Below are 27,837 nucleotides of genomic sequence, written 5' to 3'. Positions count from 1 at the left end.
TATATATCATCCCTAAGTATTCCATCCCTAAATATTTCACCAAAAGGATAATGAACGTGAAATTCTTTCCCCACTTACTAGCTCTGGACAGATGCTGGCCTACATCACTTCCCTATCCCACAAAACACTTTTGTATTAGGAGTCAAGTTAATAGCTAACATGTGTTGACTGTTTACATTTTTATGCGTAAAGGGCTGTATTATGTTTCACTCTACATGAGCTCCCAGAGCAGCATCAAGGCACCAAACCCTGAATTCATGGTAAAAATGGGAATCAAAATCCAGCTTTAGGAATTTGCCAATCCTTGGATTCAGCAGCCACAAACGTACCGGCTCATCCACCAGCCCTCCAACACGCTCTGCATTGAAAATCATCTCCTTCACATCAAGGGTTTCATCAATTACCTAAAAACAGCCACAAAAGTGTATTATGGAAGGATCCACACAAAACAGGGAGAGGAAGGAAGAGTAAGAAAGACAACAGACCTTTAATGAACAAAGGCTCCACTCTACCACCTCCTCTCTGCTCTCAACAACATGGAATGTTTTCCAACTCTTATACAGCCAGCAGAGATGGTATTACAGCTAATTACCTCCAGACTACCTCAAACTAAAGCCCCAAAGAAAAAAAATCAGCTGCTAACCTAAAAAAAAAAATAGGTGCTAACTTTGGATCCATATTTCTGTTATGTAAGATCTAACCTGTGGCTTTAAAACAGTATTGAAAGGAAGTCAAAAGCTGACTTTTTAATTTTTTTATACCCATGGAACTGACGCAAAGTGGCTGTCACTAGAACCTAGAGAATTCTTAACTCTGTGGATAGAGACAACTGCTGCTGGGTCGCTCACCTCAGAGGAAGGTGAGGCCTTCCCTGCCATGAAAAATACTTGGGAACACAGACGGAACACATCAGCATTCAGTGTGTTCAGACAGTGAGCTACCTAGTGAAAATAAAAGGACATCGAAGGGTCTCTGCTTGGGAAAAGCATTCCTAAATCAGAGAGTTCTCAGACTCAGACTGCCAAAGATCTGAAGCTCTCTCCTTCCCTCCCCCTCCCACCCTTCTGATGCTAATTAGTATTAGGAACCTACAACAGTCACCGAACTGACTCCCCCACACCATATGGATAATGAGCACACAGACATTCTGTGAGCTGGAACGAGATATGGAAACAAGCCACTGCTATTAATTAGTGTCCATGTCAGGTTTAGTTTCACAAAATAAAGGTGGAGAACTCACCACATTTTCATCCACCTTGTTCTTGCTATTAATCACTTTTTCTTCAGCACCAATCAGCCCATCCAGCTCGGTCATGCCAGAACCTGCACCAAAATAGGAAGGAGAGCCCATCAGACCTTAGGAACATTTTGGAAGGATCACCTACTCTGTGTAGAGCTGCCATGGATCGTGTGTTTAACTGCATAGCCCGCTGAGTATTCACCTGTCATGCTGCTGTGTCAGATGGCAGCTCACAAGCTACAGTGACAAGTGATTAGGAGGGCTGTTAATGAGGGGAAATGAGGTGGCAATGAGCAGACAGGACTCATCACCAAAATCAGGCTGAGGTGTCAATCCAAACAAACCACATTGTTAAGTGCTTCTGTTAGATGGCCCCAGACAAGGCATAAAACACTGTAACGGCTGCAGATGTCACCCTGGGTCACCAACATCCCTCTGTGACCCTGGACAGGAGTGGACACATCCATCTGCCAAGAGCCAGCACACACGGAATGATTGCGGCATCACCCATTCTGCTGGAGTCAGGCACATCAGCAAGTGCCTCAGGAATGAGAATACCAAGGGCACCTGGCATGGCTCTGTAATGAGCTGCAGTCCCACACCTGGCACAAGCCCAGAAACAAATCCCAGGGCAAGGGAGGAGCAGAGAACTACACCAGCCTTTGTACCAGAGCACCACTATCCCACTTTCCAGGCTGGAACCAGCATTGGCTCAAGAGAAGAATATCAATTAACAGAAGGCTCTGCATAAACTGTTTTAATCCAAAGCATTTATAAATAGATCAGATCAGCAAGAGAGTCTGATGCAAACTGCCTTGACCTGACATAACACGGCATGTTAGCAGAACACTAGTGTTCCACCGGCGGTAGGGACAATGTAACGACCTGTGACACACTAGTGCAAAAGCAGAACAGTGAAGCCTCAAACCTGCAGTGGGATCTTTCCAATGGTGTGGGGGAAATTCTACTACAGCACTTCAGGCTTTGCTGGTGACTGCAAACCCCTCCCCTACACAAACTGCTGAGCTTTCAAAGTGCCCAAAACATTATGTTAAGTGCTGCTGGAATTGGCAGCATGTTCTTTGATGAGATGCAAGGAAAGGCTACTTGTCTTCAAGGAAAGTTTTTACAGTGACAAGTTTGTATTGCCTGAATGCCACAGAAATAACATTTCACTATGAAGCATCTCAGGTTTTAGTGCATCACATTTTTCTTAGGAGGCAATAATCAGATTCCAAGCACAGCCAAGACTGCCACTCTGACTTCTCACAACTATTGAGGCAGGTCACGTTTATTATGGAAGTCAATGATTGTGATTTTCAGGAGAAACCAGCCACAAATAGTTTGTACAGAACTACTGTATCAGCTTTTGGCCTATGGTTGCATTATTCTAGTCTCAGAAGCCAACCCAGCACAGTCTCCAGGGCTAAGAGTTCAGCTTCTGCACTGAGCTTTGCTATTTGTCTCAGTGTGCTGTATCAAGTAACAGACCCAGTTCTATGTAGCTCAAAGGCACAGTTTAAATTATATACCTCATACGGAAAAAAACCCAAAAGCACACACCTGCACAAAATCCGCCCCCCAACCCCACCAAAACTCCCTCAAAGCCCTTGAGCAATTCAATGAAAATGGATGGGAGAGGAGGAACAAGTGGAGGACAATCATTGTCCCCAGGTCATCAGAGACTCTTGTATTTACCCAGACAGGGAGAACTAACACAAACTTATCATCCTCAAGTCAACAAAGCAGTTGTCCAAAAATTTAACTAATAAAAAAAATCAAACTAAAGTCTGTCCCAATTCCTGCCACAGCAGTCAGCACACTGTACACTGTTCCACAAGAGAGATGAAGGTGACTTACATTTGCAGAGAAACGTGGATAATGAGAATAGTTTCAAGCTATTTGGCCTTGACCATGTTACAAAACTATGTGGGCTCACATGAAATAGTTATTAGCAAAATCTTTTGCTCTCCTTTGAAATATACACAATATATTTGGAACCAAAGGCTGATTAAAACACTGGGTTTACTCCACACACAGTTCATGCAGCACTGCTCTGCAAGAGCCTCTCTATTTTACTGATCTTTCCCTGATTCCATATCATTAACAGAGACATTATTGAATCCCACTATTTCTATGCTGCTCTTAAAGCTGCTTTTTAGCCAGACACTGAGCTACTGCAGAATTAATCCTGAGTTAAGGGAGAAATGGAAAACCACGCACACTCTGCTGGTATGGAGAGATGCTACATGTGGGAAGGTGATGCTGAGGAAAGCACAAACATGGAGAAGGAATCTCCTGATTTATCTGCCCCATACTAGCTGCACTCCATAAGGACATTTAGATGGGAAATCTGTGTCCTGAAGCCTGTGTCCTGAAAAACACTCGTTCCTTGTTTAGTGTTGTCATGGGGCATCAAGGACAGGTTCCAAAGGAGGCAGAAGAGCCTCTGGACTATTCCCAACCAGCACAGTAGGGTTTAATCTGAGAAGTGTCACACATGGAGAGATGCAAAGCACCACTGCAGACACTGACCAAGGCCACTTTTTCTTAGGGCTAAGAGCTACTCCAGGCACTCAAAGACCCTTGTGAGCCCATTAGGGAGGAACACACACAATTAGATGCTCAGACTAGCTGGTTTCTTTAACACTAGGCCTAAACAAGCAAAACTGAACATAACTCATCTAAGTGAAAGCAGGGAAATGAAAATCAAGGTGAGTATGGAACTAAAATGAAGCTATCAAACACACTGAGGAGGTAGGAGAGTGATTGAAAGCACTGTGAGGGAGCAGCTTAGAACCAACCTTTTTTCATTGGATGGTACAAATCCGGCTGAGGATCTAGCAGGAGGGAAAACAAAAAAATAGCAGAGAAAGGAGATTAAGAGAGAAAGGAAAAAAGGTTTGTGCATGATTTCTGACTCAGACCCTGGGAAAAGCTTTTAGTCTACAGCTTTAAGTTCAGGACTCTGTTCAAGCTTTTTTAAAATAAATACACACACACGCGTCAGCTCTCAACACCAAATGATACAAAAAATAGATATACGTATTTAAAAAAAAAAGGAATTCCTTCAGCCCTTCAGCAGGTCACAGCACAAAGATTTAACGTTACACAAAAACATTTTTGTTAAAGACTGAAAATTAAATCCAGAGTCAAGACACACTGTAAAAACTTAATACTCACTGCAAAATGAAAAGAGAGGAGAGTTTTGCAAAGAGAAGAATCAGAAAATCATTAGACCAGCTCAGCAGTCCTTACTTGTAGCACTGCTTCTCCAATGAGAGTCCTGTCAGGGCAACTGCTTTACTCTACATCACCCAGAGAGATGGAGCTTTCTCTGTTCCAGCTAAGCCTACTGTCTAAGGAAAACCACCAGTGAACCCAATGTTCAGTTCCACATACCTTCACTTTCAGGCAAGGCTGGGAAGGTTTTCACCTGGAATGGGTGGAAAGGTTTGCCATCCAGGGGAATTTCTTCACTCTCCTCTGAGCTCACTCTGACATCCACCTGGGACTCAGAAATTGAGGATGTGAACTGATCCATGTCTGCATGCTGCTCCTGTAGCAGCTCATCTGAAAGGAGTAAGAGGAATTATTACACAAACTGCATGAAACCTGGCAGCAACAGAGAGAGGCAGATGGTTTGAACCAGGCTGAGGCAGGACTGCAGGGGAACACTGCTTGCAGGGCTGCCAGGCTATTTTATCTTGCATATCTCATCTGGAATTCTCAGTAAAGGCACTGGCTAGAAATACATTCAAATAAGGGCCAAGAGGTTTGATGTGGCAAGAGGTTTTGGCAAGATGAGATTAACCTATAAGTGAAGAAAGCATCTGGGGTTTTTTGACAGATCTTTTTAATTTCCCTTAGAGAGACAGCTTTGCTATTCTGAACATTGTTGATTTTTTTTTTTAATGGACAGCGAAAATTCTGGGGAACAAGCTATTCTGACTGGCAATTTTGTAACATCCAGACAGTATCTTCCCTGAGCTCAAGTGTTTGTTGTCAAGGACACCCCCTCAAACAAGAGAGCAATCTTTTGGGAGCTCACTGGATATAAAAACTTAGGAGTCTTTACACAGCAGCATAAGGGCTGGCACACACACTCACCAATCTCATCCTGGATTTCTTCAGCCACATATGGCACCTTGTAGAGCAGAGATAAGCTTTGATTCATCCGTTCCTCAATCACATGAAGATGTGTCATCACCTGCAGATGTAGAAGAGTGTGTTGGAGCAAGCAAAAATTGTCAGTCACTTCGTGGTACCAGTTCTTCCCTTGCTCAATAAATATCTATTACTGGTGGATCTGCCATGGTAGGCAATAGGAGACACAGATCCATCCAGTCCAATTCTCTCACCGATGTTCTCACACTTCATTAGAACTGGCGATCTGTAGAAAGTGCTCTCAGAAGTCTGGGAAATGTTGGGAGTAAGAGAGGACTCAGCTGACCCTCACCAGCTCTCCATTGGAAACACTAAAATGCCACCAAAGCTGGTATTTCCCATATGCCCAACATAGTCATAATTCATCTCCTGTAGCAGCTTTATTAAATGGATTATCATTCCTGACTGCTAGAAAAGATAAAGGCAAAAGAAGCAGACAGGATATTTTATCTGCTCTGGTTTCAGAACAAAGGTGCCTTTCAAACCAACTGTGGCATTACATTTGTCGTACACCCACTCATGGCAGCAGCGTTCTCCCTTCCTTTGAGAAATACATTCAAGTTCTGGGCAAGCTCAAATCACTCCTCCCAAGCACATTAAATCCAGCGGTGAAGTCAGGCCTGACCTGAAGAGGGTGCTGCATAATCAGGGATCAAGGAGAGCAAGGAAAATATTTACATGGACGGCCAAACATTACAAAAAGCTAAAGAGTCAGATGGACCTGTTTCACAGTCGGATGGGAGCTTGACCTTTAAGAGCAAGGACGAAAACAATTTAATTTTACATGTGGCAGCTTGTCAGTCAGAGAAGTCGACTGAGAAGCCTAGAGTGTATATAAAAAGTAAAGGGAATGGAAATTGAACTGCACCACCCACATCCCCTGCATGTCGATATGCTGACACTGCAAGCTTCAGAATTAATTAAGAACTGTTTTTGAGTTTAGCTTAAGAACACAGTTCACACACTCTCTCCTAGGCCGTGGCAGCAGCGGAACAAAGCACTGGGCTGGGCTGAGCTTGACATGTCTCTGAAACCATGACCACAAATTCCACATGGAAGCACCATGCACCATCATAACCACCACAGTTGCCACCACGCCTCCTGGGGATGTGCAGTTTAAGAAGAATCCCACAGGCAGTGGGAGACCAGGAGACACGAGGTGAAGGTTCACTGCCAACACCCAGAAACACAGTGGAATCCATGGAATCTGCCACCTCCCAGTGCGGTTTGCTTCTGGAAAAATCACTGTGACACCACTCTGCCCCTCACCAGAGATGACAGCAACAGGCTCCAGACCCTGTCCTACCCTTAACCCAGGATATTTCCACCTCTTGGTTATGCAGTATTTTTTATGCATTTTTCCATCAGTGCTTATTTCTTCCTCTTGGCAGCACTGGATGTGCTCCACTGCATGGTCTTCCTGCAGCTCTCCATTCTTTCTTCTTCTTGCTTATCTTTTGTGCATTGCAAAATTCAAAGACACACAGCATACCAGCCACAAACTGCGACTAGGAAAACATTCTTAAAGCTGCAACTGGACAGTGAGATCTCTCTGAACCTGAGAAAGGACACATCCTTCAGTGTTAACAGGCCATTCTTGATTTGAACTTTGAATCAGTTGAGCCTTTCAGCACATCTTTCACCATTTTAAATGAAGTGAAAACAAGTATCAACATAATTCCAAAGGTTTGCAGAGAATCTGCCATGTAACTCTTACAAGTACAATGGCTGGGTTTGAAGCAACATATTCACATACACTAACTACCTCACAGAAGGAAAAGGATTTTCTGGCTGTTTAGAAGTAAAATAGGGTGTAATGGTGTAGTGAGTCTAGTGCTGGCCAAATGCCAGTGCACCCACTAGAATTATTTACTCATTTTCTGCTACAAGATAAGGATTAGGAGGAGAGCAAAGCAGGCTCAAAACTTTAAAGGATATTAAAAAATCCCTCTTAATTCTGTTAATAAAGAAAAAGAAATCAGAATAAACCTTCAGAACACCTCTCCGCCCCCCCAGCTTTAATGTCTTTTTCCCACTGCCAATGTAAAGGGACAAATTTGGTATTTCCAGTTGGTCTGCCACTTTTTAAATAATCTTTCTTCAGTTGACTTAGGAAGAGGAGACTCTCCTGCCTGCGATGGAGACATTTCCAAGAAACAGTTCTCTTCTGATTTCAATTTTCACAAATAGCAGCTGCCCAGAAATCTGCAATCATGAAGTCCCTCCCATGGTTTGGTAGTTTTCCACAACTACCACTATGGGTAATTTCAGCTTATTGGGGAGCAATTTTAAGGATAAGCTGTTCTAGTACAGAAACAAAAGTTTTTTTATCTCTGAAAACAGAGATTTTCTTCTTCTATTCCTGGGGCATGGTTTCTCATCTCTCTCATTTCTCTCTGTTGAAGCTTCTCATTGGAACACAGATACTTCAGCATCTGCTTGCTTCAACATGGGTGGCTCTGCTCATAGCTGTGGTTAGAACACTACATCCCTCCAATGCATTCCATGAGTTACAGGGGGAAAAAAATAGCCTGATGCATCAATTATGCCTTCACCATAGCCTTACAATAGAATTTCAGCCCAAGACTAAGGCATCTCTTCATTCTCCTCCCATCTGGGATTTGACTCCTTCTTCACTGACTTTGGTGTCCCCGTATTCTTTTCTTTATATGTCTTCACCCTTTCCTTTTCCTCTCACTCGAGAGAGGATTGATGTCTGCCAAGTTTCACCTGTGCACTGAGAGAGCCAATATCTCTCCCAGGCCTGTGAACAGCCATGTGATCTCTGCTGGGTGGCAGTCACTCTGGCTGCATGGCTCCTGCCATGTTCAGTTCCAGCCGCGGGGCTGCTTTCTGTGCAGGGCTGCAGGGCTGCCTCTGTTCTTAGCTGCGAAGCCGAGCAGAGACGGCCTGGCCCTCCAGCTGTGGCTGGAACTCAGCAGGTGCAGAATCTCAGCCGAGCAGTGCCACACTGCAGGCTGAGCTGGCCAGGTGATATGGCAGAGTGGGGCCTAGCCCAGCCAGGGTCCAGTTATCTATTCAAAGGCTAGAAGCAAGAGAGTTTTTCCCAGGGCTTGTTCATTTTTAAATGAGATTTCACAGATGCATGTTCAGTCTTCTTAAGTGGTTAAAAAGGGTGTCAGTATTCAAAACTAGCCAGCTGATTAGTTTTGTTGGGTCCAGAGGAAGCTGTTAACAGTTCTCGCAGAGAATAACTTCTGTAACTGATGGATTTTCTCTTTAACTAAAAACCAAGCTATGTTAAACCATGACAAATGGTACAACATAAACTCATCAAAACCAGACTTTCTGATAAAGCTATCTACATTGATCAAGTGCTTGGAAAGGATCATGAATTATGCTTTGGAAACCAGGCAATAACTCCGCAGGGGCATGAAAGAATTCCCAAACACAGGCACTATGAAGAACAAGCCTAAGGAAAGGAAAACATAGACAGCTGGAAGTGAGGAAGTCTGTTTAAGATAACTAAGTCCCAGCAAATAAATTTCAGGGGTGTTTCATAAAAGGAAACATAGAACTGATACTTAACTAGATCAAAACCCCTCAACTAAATCACGGTGACCAACAACGTATAAAACAGAGCTTAAATTTTTAACACTGAGTCAGGCACCAAGGAAAACCATCCAGGGAGCATGTGTGATGACAGGAAGTACGCACAGGCAAGAAGAAGAGCTCCACAAGGATGAAGCTGCTCTAGGACCCAGCAACACACAGCTTCCAGAGCCTCTGACAGCCAGGGCTGGGCAACAATAGCTCCCTTAACAGAAACTCGCTCATACCTGGGATTTCATCTGCGCAGCCTTCTCCGGATCCACTGCCAGGACGTGCTGGTAGTGGCGGATGGTGTGCAGCCTGTCCTTGTTCTCGGCACGGACATAGCGCTTCAGGGCCTGTAGGATGCGGTGGGGCTGCAGAACGGGAGCGGGGAACAGGTCAAACCACTGGAGTCAACTCAAACCCACAGCTGAAAACAGCACTTCAGGTGTGAGCCTACATTGGTGCTGGACTGATCTGTCACCTGCACTCACCCTCAGGATATTTTTAATTTTTTTTTTTTTAATTAAGCCTGTTTGACTCAGAACACCACCGATTATGAATGGTGCCTTAAGGACACCAAGCAAAGCAGAGTTTTGTTCCCCAGGCAGGAAGGAGAGGGAGCCAGTTACAGACTCACTGCAGCACCACCAGTAAGTCTGCAACACCAACTTCCAAAATGCACAAGCTTTCATAGGAACCAATTCCTAGTTTCTACAAGTCACAGGCAATCTTTTCACCAAGACATTCCCACCTGCCATCTGACCCAGTGCTATCCTACTGGAAAATGCATTGGGAAGAAACTCACACGTGGTGGGTCAGCCTGCAGGGCAGCCAAGTAGTTTTCAAGGGCGATGCGACGGCGATCGTTCAGCATTGCTTCCACACGAGCCAGGTGAGTCTCCACCAGCTGCTGCTTCTCACTCGCTGCTTCTTTCTCCAGAGATTTCACCATGGCCTGAAAGTGCTAGAACAAAGAAACGCACTGTGTGACCAACAACTCCTGAAACCCCTTGGAACTAACAAGGACTGTCAAACTCCATATCCAACCCATTTACAGTTAGGAGAGAAAGGCATGGAGATATGCTGATGCAGATTTAATCTCTGTAAATTCAGGAGTGATAATCTGCCTTCCAAACTTCCTTCACAAGCCATTTCAAAGGTCTGAAGAGTGAAAAGGATCTTGCACATAAAGATCAGGTAGGGGTTGGGAGATCCAGGATGTGCTGAAGAATTGACACAATATTAACTCTTTCCTCCCACCCTGCAATATGAGAACAGGATTGATCCCTTCAGCCTAGAGCCATTAATTTGAATTTGCAAAAGTTTACAAAGGTATTGTAATAGGGAATTTTCCATCAGCACACCTTCAGATCAAATCTCTCTGTATTATTTTAGAAAGGTCATAACCCTCATTTCCAAACCAACCAGCACAGTCCATTAAGTGTTATGCTTCAACAGAGATAATGATAAACTTCTGGATGTACACATAGTTGCAAACAGTGACTTGTATTAAAAAATGCAGATAGAAAACTGTGTTTCAGGATAAAATCCAAAGTGGGCTTAAAAGCTGGAGTCAATCACTTAGTTGTATGTTGGTTTGAGAGAAATTCACAGAGTTGTCACTGCCAGAAGAGCTTTCCCCTAATGATCCCACATTGCAATCTCTCATTAACTTCCCAGTCAAAGTGAACTCTCCTCATAAAGCACAAGATTAGCATTTTGGCAGCAAACCAGCTTTATCTGCTGTCTAAGCTGTTTTCGCTAAGTCTGCCCAAGCAGGAAATGTGTGCCCAGAGAGCCAGGGCTGACTGAACCAGGCTCTGAGACCAGTGGTTAGGGCAAAACAGGCCAAAGGTCTGAAATTACAATTTGGCTCCACTGTTGCTATGCTTGAGGAGCGAGATCACTTTCTACTAGTGTGTGTAGGAAAGGACCTGGCATAGTATCAGATCATCTCCAGTTTTAAGAACAAAGCAAGCAATTGAATCAAATCTCCTCTAAAAGGCAGCTATTGATAGAGCAGGAGCATTGTTTTTGCATCTCAGTTGTCTTTTGGCTCTGAATATTGCAATCTCTCTTAGTAACTTTCCCCTTTAGGTCCTTCCACTCTTACCTGGATCAGAGTCTGCCTTTCTGCCTTGGGGAGATTTACAGCCTGGTGCTCTGCTTCCTCCCACTCCTTTTTCACCTGGACAGGAAAAGGACAGAACACATGAACAAGACAAAAATTTAAATCTAATTTTTATGAGCTGATTTCCCTTTAGAGGCAGACCCTAGCACAGCCTGGCTGGGTTTTGAAGGCAGGAAAGAGCTGTTATGGGGTTTAAGCCTAGCACTTAATCCCTCTGAGTAACAAGCCAAGCTTCACAGAATCCCAGAAGGGTTTGGCCTGGACGGAACCTTAAAGCTCATCTTGTCCCACCCTCTGCCATGGGCAGGGACACCATCTACCAGACCAGATTGCTCCAAGCTCTGTCCAACCTGGCCTTAAACACCACCAGGTATGGGGAATCCACATCCTCCTCTCTGGGCAACCTGTGCCAGGGCTTCAGCACAGTAAAGTGCTGAAGTAAAGAATTTCTTCCCATCATCTAATTTAGTTCCTCTCTCCCAACACTGGAGAATCAAAAATCTGACTCCCATGGTGTGGTCATACTGAAAGAAACACACAGAAGACTGGAAACTGGAAAGCACATCACTTCACCACCAATTTTTCCTGTTGTCCTTGGTTGACTCCCTAAACCAAGACACCAGTGAAACAGGAGCAGCAACCTTACACATGAACAAGGGCACAGCACAAAGCCTGAAGGCTGACACTCACCCGGTCCATGCGGTTGTGGTGCCTGACCTCCAGCTGCTCCTTGGCCTTCTGGAAGCGGGCATGCTCATTGTCATCAGCAGGGGTTTCAAAGTAGACATCCACATCATCAGTTGGCACTGCATGAAGAAGGAAGGGTAAGCAGAGCACCAGAAACCTGCAATCCTGGATTACAAGGAAAGGAACCTCCATGTCTGCCTAATTAACAGTCTGGCAAGCTGAGTCTACCGCAACATCGCCTTCCAGAATCTGTTTTGGATTCTTTATGGTGCCAATTTTCCATCCACCATCAACTCTATCAGCCCAAATGGCAGCAATGACTACAGCTCCCAACACTGTTTGGCCTGCACAGCGATGAGGTGAGCAGCACTCAGCTCCAGAAACACAGTGCCTGGCATGGCAAGATAAAGAATTCCTTTTCCCTTCCACATGGGCTTTGGATGGTTTAAGTGACATTCTGTGCGTTAGCTGTTTGCTGACAAGCTGGCTCCAGACATCATTAATATGATTAGGGAGTTTGACAATAAACCTGCACAAAACCAGTATTTTACACGTCAAACCTACCTTCCCTACCAGATGCACCACGCAGGACTTACAGGCAATGATATTAGACAAGACAGCAACAGAAGGAGGCTCAGTGCAACAAAGTGACTTGTCCAATACACTGGATGGTTTGTAATTTCAAGACATCCAAATTCAACAAGGGGAAAAACAAAATTTCAGAACTGATAAACTTCAATCATCTACAGAATCACATCAAGTGCTCTCTATTCTATATACTGCAGTTCAGGAAGTGCTGAAAGTACTCCTGTGCTAAAGTTTTAAGAACTACACATCCCAGAGCTTTTCTGAAAGATTTGTGGCAAACATGATGCACTCTGTTGTTGCTCTTTGCTTGAGGGAAGGCACAAAGGGACAGTTAAGGCAACCTGTCATCCATATTAGTTATTCAGGTGAAAACTCCTCCAACATGTCATTAAAGACAGCATGCTTCAGAAAAAAATTACCTGGCACTTCAGCATGAACACTGGCTAAGAGTTTAGCATGCACTGCATCCACCAACCTTCCATCTCTAAGGGGAAATAATGACAATATACAACACAGGCACTATTCTTGTGTACAAGGGACAATGTCATATCAGTCCTGTATTCTGGTCCTGCTCCTGGCATTTCTGAACCAGGCTTGGACACAGAGAACACTTTTCCCAGCCTCAAATCCTTCTGTAACAGGACAATCCTTTGTACAAAAAGCTCCTGACATCCGCATCTTTTCTTTCATTGCCTCAGTTAGATCAGCCCAATCTAAATCACTTGCATGAAGCACATTTTGTAAACAGGATTATGGCTGTATAGTCAGGCTGCCAAGCCCCAGATAACACAAAAAGCCTTTCAAAAGCTTTAATGGTAGCTGAAGTGGAAGTGCTGGAGTTCAACAATAAGATTAATAAGAAGGTTAAAACGTTTCTGGTAGTTTTATCATCTGACATAAAAGCCAGTTGAAATTGGTGCCAAAAACCTTAAGCACTCAGAAACACAGGGATTGAGTTGTGATTTGTATTTCATACCAAGCTGAAAATGGGAATCTGAATTTTGTACTACTGGTCTGATATTTTCCAAAATTAAGAAAGCAAGAAAATCCCTACTACCAGGAGAACAGTAGCCTGCTTTTCAGGATCTACTGTCGAACATATGCATGGTAACACAACTAGGGAAAGCAAGGGCTTCCTTAAATATATTTTGATTAAAAAGCCAGTTAAGCAAGAGGTCAGAGACAGCCCCTAGTCCCTGCTATAGATCTGGAAGAGGACAGCTGAGCCCTCACCAAGAGCTTCAAATCACCAGGGAGTACAGACAGCATATGGTATGGGGCACTTTCCTTACGAACAACCACCCTGCAGACCTAGGGAAGTGGAGACAGGGATAGACACCTGCTGCAAAGGTACAGACACCAGAACCAAAGGGATGAGCTACAGATGGGTCCTCTATTGCCCAAGGGAAGGAGGAGGAGACATCACATGCCAGACAGACAGTGGCCAGCTGCAGAAGGCCAGTGGGAGGCAGGACTTACTCATCTTTTTACACACAGCCATACAATACTCCTCTGACTCAAAATTGTTCCTGTTGCCTCCGCAGCCTCCATATATAAAGCGAATGCATTTTCTCTTGTTAGGATCGAAGTACCAACGAGGCATCACAGCCCGGCAGGGCCCTGTCATGGCCTCCTGGGAGCAGACAGCTGTGTGGAGATGGGTGAGAACATGAGCTGGTGAGGAGCACAGGCCTTGCTGAGTGATTTACATGATGCAGAGGTGGCTCTACTTCACCCCTTCCTCTGAGGCACTGGCCTCAGCATTGCTGTTGCACCAACCCAAGGGCTTCTGTCAGTTTTGGGGGGTTTAACATTCCAAAACATCCATCACAACCTGGTCAGGGAGATGCCTGCATGAGGTGCTTTGGCGATAGCCAAGCACCTCGCCCTGTCTCTACATGGAGCTCTAATCTGTGAGAGATTTCTCCAGAGCCAGGGGCTGGGACAGCAAGAATCTGCTCTGCTGCTGCCATAGCATTATGCCCCGGGTGCCCCAATGGAAGAGCCTCCCCTCTTATAAAACCAACAGCATAGAAAGCCAGTCAATTAGGGCTGCTGAAAGCCTCAAAGGATGTCCAGTCCACTGCACTCTGCCTGGACAGACACTCCACATCTTACAGGGCAGGTACAGGAGTAAGTGAAAAAGCAGGCTAAACAAAGGGAGTGATTCCCTTGCCAGCCTCAGACACTGAGGTTTTAAGGTTTGAAACATCTATGCACCAAATATTAAAACTTCATGTAGCCAGGGTACAGGGAATGCTTCGTGGTGAGCCAGCAATAGCAGCTGGGTTGTTTTGAGGCAAGAGAGCAGATATAGTGTATAAATTAGGAACTGTTCATGGTACTTCAGGGAAAAAAAGACTGTATAGCCCCAAAACAGACACCCCAATCATATTCCCCCAAGGCTCTTACAACACCTGCTGATCTGCAACAGCCCTGTACACATATGAGCTAAGCCTTTTTTCAGCAAGGAAAATTATCTGCAGCACGCTGGCATTTTACCAAAAAGATGCGAGAACTGCTGGCAATGATTCAGTGATCTGTAGCTAATTGAATTTCATTCCCTCTCTGCTCCTCCCTCCTCTGCAGACACTTCTACATGCAAAGTGTAGGACATCACATAATGCTGAGGCACCACACCACAAGCCCTCTGCAAGGGCACCTACCACTCAAAAAAAGCTGCCACCAGCACAGTAGATTCTACTACTACAGGAAGTATATCTTAACATATAATAAAGCTGGGGCAATTGTGCTGGTTGACTTTTTTTTGTGGAAGAGAAATGTTTATGCAAAGGCAGCACCAAGGATGTTCCTCACCCTTAAAAGACCAGATGGCATCTCTGAAGAGTATGGCCCACAACTTTCAGCTTCTTCATTTTAAGCTGGTATAAACCACCAGATTTTAAATTTAAAGCGTACCCCAAATGTCCCTTTAAGATTTTCCAAAATTTGCAGATATGGCTTTTCTGACTCATCACTGCACCTTCATAAGGTGCTTGTTCAACATTCCACACACTGGGCTTCTTGCCAGCAGAACTGCTGTTTATCTGGAAACATATGGCCCATGCTCTAGAGAGGTAATTTCAACACTTGAAACAAGCATCATCATCTCTCCTCTGTTTGCTAACTTATCTGGCAAATAAAACTTCTAAGAGGCACTTACTGACTTGATCAAAACCCCAACACTATCTGACAGCCAACAGGAATGATCTCAAGGGAGCAGGAGGCCTGTGGACTGGAATGTGTCTTACATTTCATGTCACTGCTCACTTCTTTTTCAGCCATAGCCTTGTTGCTGTTGGGCTCTGTGGGAGTCTCTTCATTGTAGTCGTCAACCTTGTAGCTGTCATAGTAGTAATCACGGTCTTCCACCACATCCTCCTCCTCTTCCCCTTCATCATCCTCATCCTCATCTTCCTCCACAGCTGTTCCTGTGAAGTCTTCTACACCTGCCTCTGTAGGGAACTCACTGGAGGGACACAAAGAAATTAGGGAGTAAAGTTAAGGCTAATCACTTGGATGCACCAGAATAATAATTCTTTCCACCTGTTCTAGAAACACCAGGAATGAGAAAATTAGGTGTACCAGCTATTGATTAGCCAATCACTCACAGCAAGGGGACAAAATCCCTCATTACTCTCCTGTCGCTGCAGGCAGAGTTTCTCCATGGCTCTGGCTTCATGGCCTTCATGGCCTCCTTCCATTTTTCAGTAAGTGAGTCTAACCTAGGGACAAGTTCCTACTGTAGAATTCCAGAATCATTTGGGTTGGGAAGGACCTTAAAGCCCATGTTGTTCCGCTCCCTTCCCTGGGCAGGGACACCTTCCACTATCCCAGGCTGTTCCAAGCCACATCCAACCTGGCCCTGGACACTTCCAGGAATGGGGCAGCCACAGCTTCTCTAGGCAGCCTATGCTAGGGCCTCACCATCCTCACAGAGAAGAATTCCTTCCCAGTATCCCATCTAACCCTGCCCTCTGGCAGGTTGAAGCCATTCCCCCTTGTCCCACCCCTGCAGACCCTTGTCCAAAGACCCTTTCCAGCTCTCTTGGAGCCTGTTTAGGCATTGGAAGGGACTCTAAGGTCTCCCTGGAGCCTTCTCTTCTTGAGGCTGAATGACTCAAACTCTCTGCAGGGGTGAAGGGAAAGGGAGTGTTTAGCTCCTCCAGTAAAAGGGGCACTGCAAACCTCTTTAAGCTCAGGACACTCCTTTAGGAAAATAAGAAGCACAGAAATTCGCTCAATCCTCGCCACAAGGGAGCTGCTGTGTGAAATATTCCCAAGGAGCAGCTTCATGGTACAAAGCTGTCAACATCTACACCAGTAGGAACTCTACCTCTTGTAAAGGTCATAGTCTTCATCCTCATCCTCCTCCTCTTTGGACAGAGCCTCGTCCACAACTTTAGTCTGAGGACAGCACACATATTCTGTTCCATGGAACTGGTCCACTCCGCAGGGCAGCAGCATCCCGTAGCTGTGCAGGATCATCCCTTCCGTCAGACAGGCCTGAAAGGGGAGCCCATTCATGTCAGTTCAGCATCATGCTCTTCCTTTGGATAAAGGTCAAGTTTGCCTATCAGAGATCCCAAGAATGGTTTAAGTTTTACAGCAAAAACAACAGCAACATATGACCTAAATCTGAACATCAAAGGAAACTGTATTTGAAACTTATAGTGTAAAAAAAAGGTCCCAGATTCAGAAACACTCAGTACTTCCTGGTGTTAATATTTCACACCCCGGCCCCAGCAACTGCTGGTTTGTCAACCTGACAAAGTTCAGGAAAAAAACCTAAATATTTTGTGCCAACTCAAGGGAGAACACTTTAAAGAACCAGAAAGGGTGTTTACTGGGCTGGCCATTTCATTAAACTTTCTCTATTAAACTTTACATTGGAGCAAGTGAGTAATTGCTCAAATGGACTTTGTGTCAAGATCATTTTACCATGCTGTAGATGAAAACCAATCAGATAATTCAAGAAAAAGTCAAATGTAAACTATGCTTAGACATTATGTCCATACACTTCTCTTAAGCTAAGGAAATACTTGGCTTTGAGGTGCCCAGAAAAGAATGAAGAAAAGCTTTATTATATCCATCAGAACCCTTTTGTGCTCTGCTTTGTTACAGCACAGATTTTAAATGAGCAAAACATTGCTGGAAAAGTTCTCCAACTATATTTAAAGTAAATGATTTTTCAATTTTCTAGACATTAACAAGTTTACCCTCAATTAAAAGACAATTCCTCTAGGACAGCTTCATTTAGACAGATATTTGCTCACAGGCTTTTAAAGAAATAGGAATCTTAAGTGGAGCATCCTTAACCTCACCTGGTTAACACTTTGTCTTTATGTTGCTGATTCTAGAATTGTTGCTTCTACAAAATGGAAGACACATACATTCTGTCATGATCTTATTTTTATTATCCCAGCTTCAAATGGGAGTGCAGAGCTTTTGCAACAGTTCAGCTACTCAGATAAAAAAACACAAACCCAACCCTCCAAACCATGGGCTGGATTTATTCTGAGAATATAATCCCTCTCTTATGTAAAACCTCTACTAATCAGTCCCAACAAAAATCAGTTTGCTCCCAGGCAAGCTCTCCCAACCAAATCCCCAGCAGAAGGTACATTAAAGCAAAATGTGCAAGAAAAATAGGAACTATCCTATGCCCACTGTATCTCCCTGGAAAGAGAAAAGAAAGAGGGATGAACCACTGGTTAAAGCAGTATCCCAGAGAGCTGATTTCAATTCCTAGCTCTGTGATATGGATAAGCTATTTAGGACAGCTTTTCATGAAGAATAACTCAATTACTACACAGGTTTTTTAAGTCACTTGAGTACTTTTAAATTTTTATTTCCTTGCTGACTGCCTCAGTTCATTGATAGGAACATGGGAATAGCAATACAGAGAGAAACACTGCTGTGCTCCAACACTACAAGCATCCAAGTGGACAGATCCAGAGTAAACACTCCTATCCCAGTGGCTCCATTACCTCCTTTGCCACAGTGTGCCAGTGCTGGTGGCTTTCACACACATCCATGCGCTCCTTGTGGAAGAACCGGCATTTCTCGGGAACCAGCAGGACATCACTTACAAACTCACCCACTGAAAAACACAATGGCCACAGTTCATACTCATACAGCTTGCAACAGCAAATAAAGCCTCCATCAGAACTCCCTCAAAGTGAACTCTGTGCATGTGCCTTAAGGGCTTGCTAAATTCTTGAAGGGGACAAGTCACATCAACTCTGAAAATTATTTCTGAGAATCTAAAGAAAAACAGAGCCTCAGAGATCCCAAGGTAAAACCATGAGCACCCAGTGACTGCGCTGACCCCTAAAGCTGAACTGAAGGCAGAGTTTACAGTGCAAGTTAATAAATAGTTGTTCTTCCATGAAAGAATTGACTGAAGAGATTTCACTCAAATCTTTAGAAGACTGTGTCTGCACTAGGAAATTTACTTAATAACTACCTAATCACCTATTTTCAAATGAGCTGCATCATACAAAGTTCCCTCATTCCATCTGCTGCTGTAACAGCCTGGAAATTTTTATATGCTGAGAATGTTATCTATGTTTTCAGTATTTGAGCAAGACTTGTTTGGTTTTGCTGGTTTTTTTCCAGATAGTTTAATTCAAGATCAACTGCAGCACATTCACTGCCCTAACCAAAACACAGAGGGCTGGAAAATAAAAACTATACAGCCTAAATATCAGAGTTCAACCAGTCAGCAAATACACTGCATTCCAATATCTAGATAACCACAATCTCACCAGCATGAGGAAGCTTTGGCACAATCTTTGTGCAAAACCCAGACTTTTGCTTTTGAGAAAGATGGGAGAGAGAGAATCTCTCTGCTGTACAGACTCTACTTTAGTTGGACTTCAAAGCTATTTAGCTTGAATTTCCATCATCATTCAGTTTGGTACTAACACATATGAATTAAGGATCAGAATTAAATTAGCATTCATTTCCTGTTCCTACCCCAGAAGTTCCAGCAAATACTGCTGTAGGAATCCAAACATGAAATTTTCTCCAAGCTGAGGTTTTTTTCTTTCTTGCAGATCCAAATGCTGCATTTAGTAATTTTAAAATAGGGAGAGAGCTAGATACTCTGAGAAGACCGGGAAAAAATCTTCAGCTCAAGTGTTTCAAAGCAGCATTCCCTGCACACATGACCAGCAGCTTTAGGAGTCATTTGCTAAAATTGGAGAAAATGTTTTAAGTCAAAGACTCTTTTTCACAGAGTCTCCACAAAGCAGAATTCTTTGTCTAACCTATCTTTCACACCATCTTTTTAAAATATCTTTTAAATATTGTTCACATAACCAAATTTTTTGCAGCTCCTTACTTTTAATACTAAAAGATCATGGACACATCTACAAAGTACAGAGAAGTTAAATAGTTTAGAGTTAGATTACCTGATAACTGAAGACATTGAAATCAAATGACCCTCATTGTTCCTTTGCAATTACTTACATTTTAAACTAACAGAGAGATTGTATTTTCTCCATTTTCATATCTCAAAACAGGCCAGTTAGAATTTTGAGTTAATAACCATTCATCCTACTCTGTCAGGAAAGGTTTAAATGCTTCTGGTAAGAAAAGTAAAACTGAACAAACTATAAAACCAAGAGACTGTTATTATGGGGGCTGAAGGCAGAAACTTCATGGGCTCTTCTCTGCACCTCTGAAATACAAGGGATTTTCTGTGGTGCAAGATGGGCAGAGAAGATTAAACATGGTATGGTGACATGGTCCTACCTTCAAGGTACTCTGTGAATTAATGTATCAAGGAAAACACAACCAAGAAAGGGAACAAAATCCCACTGTTTGACTATAGTCCCAGAAAAACGCATCATCCATTTACAACAAGTAATTTGTGAAGTGCTAAAGACAAAGAGATTTTATAGATACATGGCCCCAGACTTGCAATTCAGATCTGAAAACCAAAGCCACCTCACAGGCTAGAGCCTGCAAGTCATGAACACTGTGAATTATACTAATGAAAAACCTGCATAAATATTCAATGATTATCAAATTTTAGGGCAGTGTCAGTAAAATCAGCTTATTTTTCAGCTGGAGAATAGGCTTGGGCAAGGATTATTTCTAAAAGAGATGACTCCTTATAAATCCAGGGATCTTGCTTTCATCCTTATTTCCATCAGGAGAAATTCTCCTTACGAGCACTTAGGCTCGGTCATTTCCTAAACCTGAATTTCCACATCTATAAAGACAAGCACCCTTCTCTCAGGATGTGTCCACAATAAATTTTACGTTTAATGAAGTGCTTTATGATTGTCTAGCGGAATGCATTACATAAAGGACAAAGCACACACATGGTTCTGCTGCTTTGCTGGTGTTCTGCCCTGTCTAATCACACAGTAACCTGAGACATGGACACAAATTATAAAAACTGGTTCCTACTGAATGCTCTCAGCAATCAGACTCTCCCAAGACTTCTTACAAGTCTTTTTCAGCAGATAACTGAAAATAAAGCCAGCCAGCTGAGACTAAGCTCACTCCTAAGAACACAGTGGGGCAGCACAGTGTCACCCACAACCCACAGGTCAGAAGTTACAAGTTAACCAGTTAAAACATGCTGTGTGATTCCAGTGGGTGGGGAGATTCTGGAAAGCACCAGTATATCCATCACAGTTATATCATATTCTTTTACAGTTCAAAATGGGGACAGGGGATACAGCTGCAAGAAAAAGGGTCTCTTTGAAACAGCAGAGTTTAAATATAGTCATTGAAATAGAATAGAGATCTCTTGCCAAGACCAAGCAGGAAGCCTGAGCACACTGAGCATTTAAGTCTCCTAGGCAACAAAATATTAAAGCTTCACAAAAATAGGATCAAAGTAATAAATTTCAGTGTCTTTGTGGTACTCAGATACAATAGCCTTCAGGTTTTTAAGGCAGTTGCAGAGAGAATGGGGATTTGTTTTTCATGCCAGGCACCATTATTCTACTACAGCTGTTACCAAACTATCGATCTACTCCAGAAAAGCAGAGTTCCATCTTGTGGAAAGAAAAACATTTCAGTGGAAGTTATGGCAGTGACAACATGATACAAGACAAGTCTATTTTCCCTGTAAGAATCCAGGAGGCAACTCCTTGCTTCTCCCAAAGGAATGCGCAGCACACACTCACCCAGACACTTGTAGGGCACAACGATGTAAGTGTGATCCTTGCACTGCTTCTTCCCACGCTTGCACCAGCCGTCGATGCTGACAGGCTGGTTGGCTTCTACCACGTTGGTGATCTGAAGGTCTGGGTACATCTGGGGAACAGCACAGATAAAGAGGTTTCTCTCCAGAAAGGACAGAGAATGTGCAGAGGCAGCTCCTACCAGAGGAGTGAGGCTGATTCTCTATACAGGAACAATTTGGAGTTTGCACATGGACACACACACTGCTCTGGATCAAGCTCAGGACAGCTGGGGACATAAAAAAGCTCCAGCTGTCTGTCACACAGGGCTTCAAAAATAGGTATGCCACTGCTTTGAGGCAGGAGAAAGCCAGGTCAGGGCAAGAATCCTCACTGGCACTAAGCTGAGAGGACTAGATTTGCACAGTAGTGGAGGAGGAGTATTTGGGTTTGGAGGAGATGTAGCTGTTTAATTCTTTCTGGAGCAGCACAATACCCCCTGAACAGCAATCACCAACAAACAGGGTTTTAGTAACACCTTCAGACTCTCTCATCACTTGTCAAGTTACGCACCCACCTCCTCAGGTTTCCTCATGCCTGGTCCATTTATGATGTATTAATTTGATCCTTACGCCCTGCTCAAGTTCTCAAGTCCAGACTCTGACTTATATTTAGGCTTCTACCACATGAAAGAAATGCAGCCCCAGTTATATCAGCTTTGTAAAATAGTTTTAAGTTTTCCATCCAGATGTGGTACATTCTGTTGTTTTCTCATTAAAAAAAAAATACATTCTTTGTGGTATTTTATGTGCTTGTCACCTCAGAGGAGCAATTAAAGACACTAGAGAAGATCAATATGTTACGGTGCATCTGGAACACAGTAGAAGATGATTATATCTTTTTCAATAAAATCTAAAGAGCTTAAAAATACCGACAACATTTGATTAAAATATTTTTCTAATACCCTGGCTAACCTAAACACGTCACTGAGAACAGCACAGCTGCATTTTAACTAGAATAGGTGTCAGGTTCCATTTTACACAACAGGGAGCAGATACTGGTTAACCAGCTCAGGGGCAGAACACTGGGGTAAAGCCCTGCAAAAAGATGAAGATACCTCTGACTTACAGACCAAGGACCTTCTGTGGCAGTGTGACCTTATCTGAGGTAGCTTCTAAATCTCACTGCAGTGTCCTACCTGCTCTTCCTGGACAATAGCACAGCAGGACAGTGCAGGGAATTGGACTAGGCAAAAGCAAGCTCATCTCCTGCAGGGTTAATTTGCTGCTGAGCAACTAAATTGGAATCCAATTCCTTTGCAGCAGTGAGAACTCAGGATTACACAGAAAATCTAACCTCCTGGCAGTATTGCAGAATCTCCTCCTTTCTTCCAAAGCAGCTCTTGGTCCCGGAAGTGTCAGGTTCCCATTTCCCAGTCTGAATGTTCACATGCATATTTAGCTTCCCGCAGAACATGGCAATTTGAGGTTCCGCCACCGCAAACCCTGTCCCAGCATTGGCTGCAAGGGCCTGTGAAGACAAATTAAAACAAAACACCTTGATTGCATTACCTGATCAAAGATTCAGCAACTCAAAAAACCAGAAACCCTCTGGCATCTTCTCAGACAGCTCCTGCTTTGATCCAGAATACCACTGAAGTCCTGGAAACAATTTTTTAACAATATTCCTTGAGATGCTGAGCCCACCTTAAGTTTTCACCAGTAAGGCATTTATTTTCCCAAACCCTGCTTTTATAACTGAAACAACAGCTTACCAAAACCAAGAATAACTCCCACTAAAAAGTAGCACCTACATGAGCTAAACCGGGTATCTGAAAAACTTCCTAAATAACTAATACTAATAACGTTTGGCAGAAGGACCTCTGTGAGGCTACACACAAACAAGTATTACTACTACTGCTAATAAAATAACTGCCTCACACTGCAAGAATCCTGCTCAGAGTTAAAAGCTATGTGTTTAGTCTAATATCATTGAATATTTGGGATAGAAATCCCTAAGATTTTTGCTTAAACGTATAATTAAAGATTATTTCTGCTGAATCAGAAAAAACAGATGTGACAACCAGCTTCTCAAAGCCTTTTGTGTCCCATTCTGTGCACTCTGATGGGGAGCTATTTCAGATGTGTATTCTGTGCACTTCCCTGACTGCACCAGCAGACATGAACCTGACAGTCCAGGCCCACGTTTGGGTCAAACTGTAGACTGATCAATGAAAACAAGGTCAGAGCCCCTTTCTGAAATCTCGCTGGCTGACCAAAAGAGGAAAAGATGAGTAAATTAAATTGCAGACTTTTTTTTTTTTTTTTTTTTTTTTTTTTTTTTTTTTTTTTTTTTTTTTTTTTTTTTTTTTTTTTTTTTTTTTTCCCCTGAGAAGACCAAGTGGATGCTGGGAGCTGAATATGCTCTCCTTAAATAACTACTAGCTGTTGTGAAAGAGAAAGAGGCATAAGGCAAAAAAACCCCCAGATGAACTCCTAAAGCTCTTTAAGGTGTTTAGGGGAATGGAATCCATTTCAAGTACTCCAGATAGAAACAGCAATGCACAGTCTTGCTGGCCCTAAGCTGCTTTTCCACTGACAGGCAACACAACCCCAGGCTACCAGTCCTGTTTTCATATTTAACTTTTTGTGCGCTGAAAAATGCATACATTACTGTGAGCACTGTTCATTCCCTACTGCCTGCAGACTCCCATCAACTCATATCAATATTTGTATTCTTAAAAGAAATAAGGGAGTAAAGAGTAGAATTCAACTGGACAATTTTGTGCAGCTCTTAGTTACTGGATATTAGGAAAAACAATAACTCCATTACAATTAGCTCCCTTCTCCCCCTCCCCTTATCTCTCTGCCTGGAGATAAGACATTTCAACACTTAGAAAGTCAAGGATTGTTTAGTACTGAACACAAGATTAATGCTTGGGGGAGAAAATCAACCTGAGGCACAAAAGCATGAATTCAAGTATTAACTGCAGAAAAATGACATGAGTTTTAAGTACTATTCACCCATGCATCATTTAAGAGAAACAGTATTATACAACTGGTTTCTACTTACCCTGACCCTTACAACCAACAGATGCTCATGACAGCACAGACCACAAAGTAATGAAATGCTGAACTACATGTAAGAGATAGGAGCATTGATGTCCCAGTATCAAAATGCTGCCAAGTTCACATATATTTTCAAGTTTACTGTGGGTATGTTTGTCGTATTCTCTGTCCTAAGGAAAAAAGAGTCATGTAGTTCAGGTACAGGAAGAACTCTGAGGAATAGACTGAGGCTGGGAATATGGTGTAGCCACTGGGTTGTTCCAGAAATCAAGCCTTTAATAAATGTCTTACAAGTGCACACAGTGCACCTGTGACAAGTCTTGCACCACCCTTCTCCCTGCTGTGTCTTTTTAGAAGAAAGAAGCAAATGTAGAATGATCCTTCAGAACTCCCTAAACACACAAAAACATTTGAAGAGGCCCTTTTTATCTCCTCCCAAACAAACACCACTTTAGTAACAACAATCATTTTCCAGAGAGCACAGGAGCTGACAGGCTAAAGAAAACAATCCCTGAAAAAGTTTTGTTTGATGACAACATTGCAACTATATCCAAGTTCCACCCCTGGAAAAAAAAATGAAAAGAAATACAAGATCAAGAACCCAGGAAGCATTAACCCTTGTAAGAATACAGGGCATCAAAAGAAAATAAAAGAATCTGCTGTGATGGCACGGCTGGTGCCTGAAATCTGGCTCCTTCAAAGCAAACTTTAAAAGTCTGCAGCACAATAAAGGAACTTGTGAGCAGGAGAGGGGCAGGCTCCATCAAGAGGCAGAAACATCCCTAAGTAATCCATTCATCACACCTCTTGCATGAGCTAAACTCCTGTTCAAACACATACCAACCTCCTGAAATCATGACTACCCCCTATTTACATACTGATGCAAGTCAGTGTTTGTTTTTGCTGCCTCTCCAGCTTGCTCCTTGCAAAGGTATCATTCCTTCTTGGATTGCTCATATAGTTTGCATATCACTTGAGTGCTGTTGCCTCAGTTACCAGAACATGCTAAGCCCCAATCCACAGCTGAACAAACGAGACTAATTACTTGCTTGATTTCATCACTTTTAATCAGCCGGCAGAAATCTTCTCATGAATTGTGCTGTTGGGTGAGTTAATGAACTTTGAGATACACGAGTTGATTCTCTAACCCCAGGACCTGCAAGGCAAGATTTTTGAGCAATGGGCTTCAATTTTTCCTCCACTGGTGGTCCACTCCAGTCCTCAATCATATCAGTTATTCAGTTTTGCACTTTAATCTCATTTTAGCTGTAATGAGAGAATACAGCACCGCCAAACTTCATGGAGGGCACACCTTTAACACTGACACTTAGGGAAAAGGTCAGCTACAAGAGCCTTTTGGGACCAAGTAACTTTCTGGTGTTTCCCACAATTGCCTTGAGTGTATGAAAACTGGAAGTGGATCCCTCAGGCTACACTCTGCCAAAGGAAGGCTGTGGAACACGCAAACCAGCATGAAGCTTGGGATAAAGCAATGTCCTTAGTTAAGCTCTTTAGTACTTCAGAGAATTCACCCATTCCACATTGCAAAGGGATGAACAAACTGACAAACTGACATTTCTCTGGGAATTTCCCAGCCATAAATGGAAGTAGCTGCTTCTTTTAGTGCTGGGAAGCAACTATTCAATCCCTTAAATAAGCATCCTGGCAGATCGGGAGGGACAACACACACATGATGTGAAGAGAGTTTGTCCAGTTGTTTATGTCCTTGTTGAACATTATTTTAGTATTAATATTTAGCTATTATCCTATTAATACATACCTATAACATGAGAGCAAGAGAAATGTTATTTGGGAAAAAACTGTTTCATAAACCGTTCCCCACTGGAACTTGCATTTACAAATTGTTTCAGGAAAAACTGGGCTCTGCCTTTTCATATAATTCTGTAATCCAGTTTGCTTTCCAGGACCAAAGAAGTTTTTGACTCCATAAACACATTAATCTCTGGCCAGTTAGTATCAGTTAAAGTCCTCACCCTGCCATCCTGTGCCTGATTTATGGTCCTGAAACACTGGAATTGAAGCCTCTAAATCTTCCTTTTCTCTGATGGAAGTGTCTGCCCAAGTGTCCTGGCTTTTGTTTACTACTGGTCTCATCAGCTTGTGACACAGGGTTTGATGTGTGAGCATTACTCACCAGGAGGCCTGGGCTCCAGGTGCTAAAAAAGGGTCATATTTGTTCTTCCTGCAAGTATCCTTCATCCCAAAGGAGGGACACAAGGCTAGAGACTTTAGTAAAGTAAAGAATATTTACTTTATTACGTATTATATTAATATGTAACATTAATATTTATATTAATATTTACATCTATCCCTGAAACGCAAGCAGTACATTGCAGTTCTGGTTTATAAAGACTTAAACATGAAAACCACATCCTTATCCTTTGCCTTTTATTGCCAGGATCTGTTAAACCTCATCACAACATAACTTACTTCACATGCTGTCTGTATAGCTCCCTAGGGAATGCTATTCTGGAAAACCTTCTGGCATGCTGCTGGGGACTTTGGGATTGAAGGATGATTGGAGTTTTTCTCTCGTGAAGAGAAACTGGTAAATATAATTCACAGAAATTAGTTCCTGAGAGCTTTCCTTATTAGCACATAAGTATCTGCAAAATGTCATATTTAACTAAATTCTGCATTTTCAGAGAGGTCAATCTCTACAGTCATGACTGTAGCCTAGTCCATCTGATCAGATTAGCCAGAATGAGCCTTTATTCCAGCAAAACCAGAGTGGATGGGAGCTTGAGAAGCATGGCTCTCGTCTGTAAGGAGAATCCACACCACCCGTGCTTTCCATCAGGCTACCCCTGCAGCAATACATGAGCAGCTCTCATAAAACCATGGAAGATTATGCTGTTTTAAGATTGAAACTCCAGTCTCTAGAATTTATAAGCTGCTGAAGAAAGCTCCAATGAAGAATTGCATTGATTTGGTGGCCAGAGAACAGATTAATGGCTGCTGAGGGCATACCCTGCCTTAAGTGTCAAAGCTGGGCCTTTTGTAAGATTCTCTACAGGTCAGACAGATTTCCTGCTCCTGAGAGTTACACGTATTCCACAACCAATTGCTGCTACACAGACAAAAAAAATAAAAAGCTGGGCAGCACTCGGGAAGATTACTTGAAGTGTTTGTTTTTAATTAAGCCAAGGCCCTCGAAAGCAATACTGGTTATTAAATCAGAGTCCACGTGAAGCACAACCTGAGAGCCTTCAGAACAAGCAGTTCAGC

The 27,837-nt window shown here is 43.0% G+C and overlaps 1 protein-coding gene across 5 annotated transcripts in view; it reads right to left on the bottom strand.

The window, feature by feature from the left end:
* The window catches only part of APLP2 (amyloid beta precursor like protein 2), a 47,664-nt gene that overhangs the window by 2,534 nt on the left and 17,293 nt on the right, over positions 1–27,837 (bottom strand). The window contains exons 2-16 of one of the 5 annotated variants that reach the window (XM_066334726.1): positions 22,877–23,050; positions 21,524–21,653; positions 18,362–18,474; positions 16,708–16,877; positions 15,623–15,840; positions 13,851–14,018; positions 11,787–11,902; positions 11,079–11,153; positions 9,771–9,929; positions 9,208–9,336; positions 5,351–5,450; positions 4,643–4,813; positions 4,045–4,080; positions 1,241–1,323; positions 330–404 (exon numbers count right to left, since the gene is read on the bottom strand). In XM_066334726.1, the coding sequence (XP_066190823.1) occupies positions 330–404; positions 1,241–1,323; positions 4,045–4,080; positions 4,643–4,813; positions 5,351–5,450; positions 9,208–9,336; positions 9,771–9,929; positions 11,079–11,153; positions 11,787–11,902; positions 13,851–14,018; positions 15,623–15,840; positions 16,708–16,877; positions 18,362–18,474; positions 21,524–21,653; positions 22,877–23,050 (1,917 nt within the window). The remainder of the gene's footprint in view (positions 1–329; positions 405–1,240; positions 1,324–4,044; positions 4,081–4,642; positions 4,814–5,350; positions 5,451–9,207; positions 9,337–9,770; positions 9,930–11,078; positions 11,154–11,786; positions 11,903–13,850; positions 14,019–15,622; positions 15,841–16,707; positions 16,878–18,361; positions 18,475–21,523; positions 21,654–22,876; positions 23,051–27,837) is intronic. The other 4 variants (XM_066334727.1, XM_066334728.1, XM_066334729.1 and 1 more) reach the window with 4 other exon arrangements.

Source organism: Sylvia atricapilla, chromosome 23, assembly GCF_009819655.1.
Source record: "Sylvia atricapilla isolate bSylAtr1 chromosome 23, bSylAtr1.pri, whole genome shotgun sequence".
Classification (NCBI taxonomy): domain Eukaryota; kingdom Metazoa; phylum Chordata; class Aves; order Passeriformes; family Sylviidae; genus Sylvia; species Sylvia atricapilla.
The sequence above is the reverse complement of the archived record's forward strand: the minus strand, read 5'-3'. Positions and strand labels throughout refer to the sequence as shown.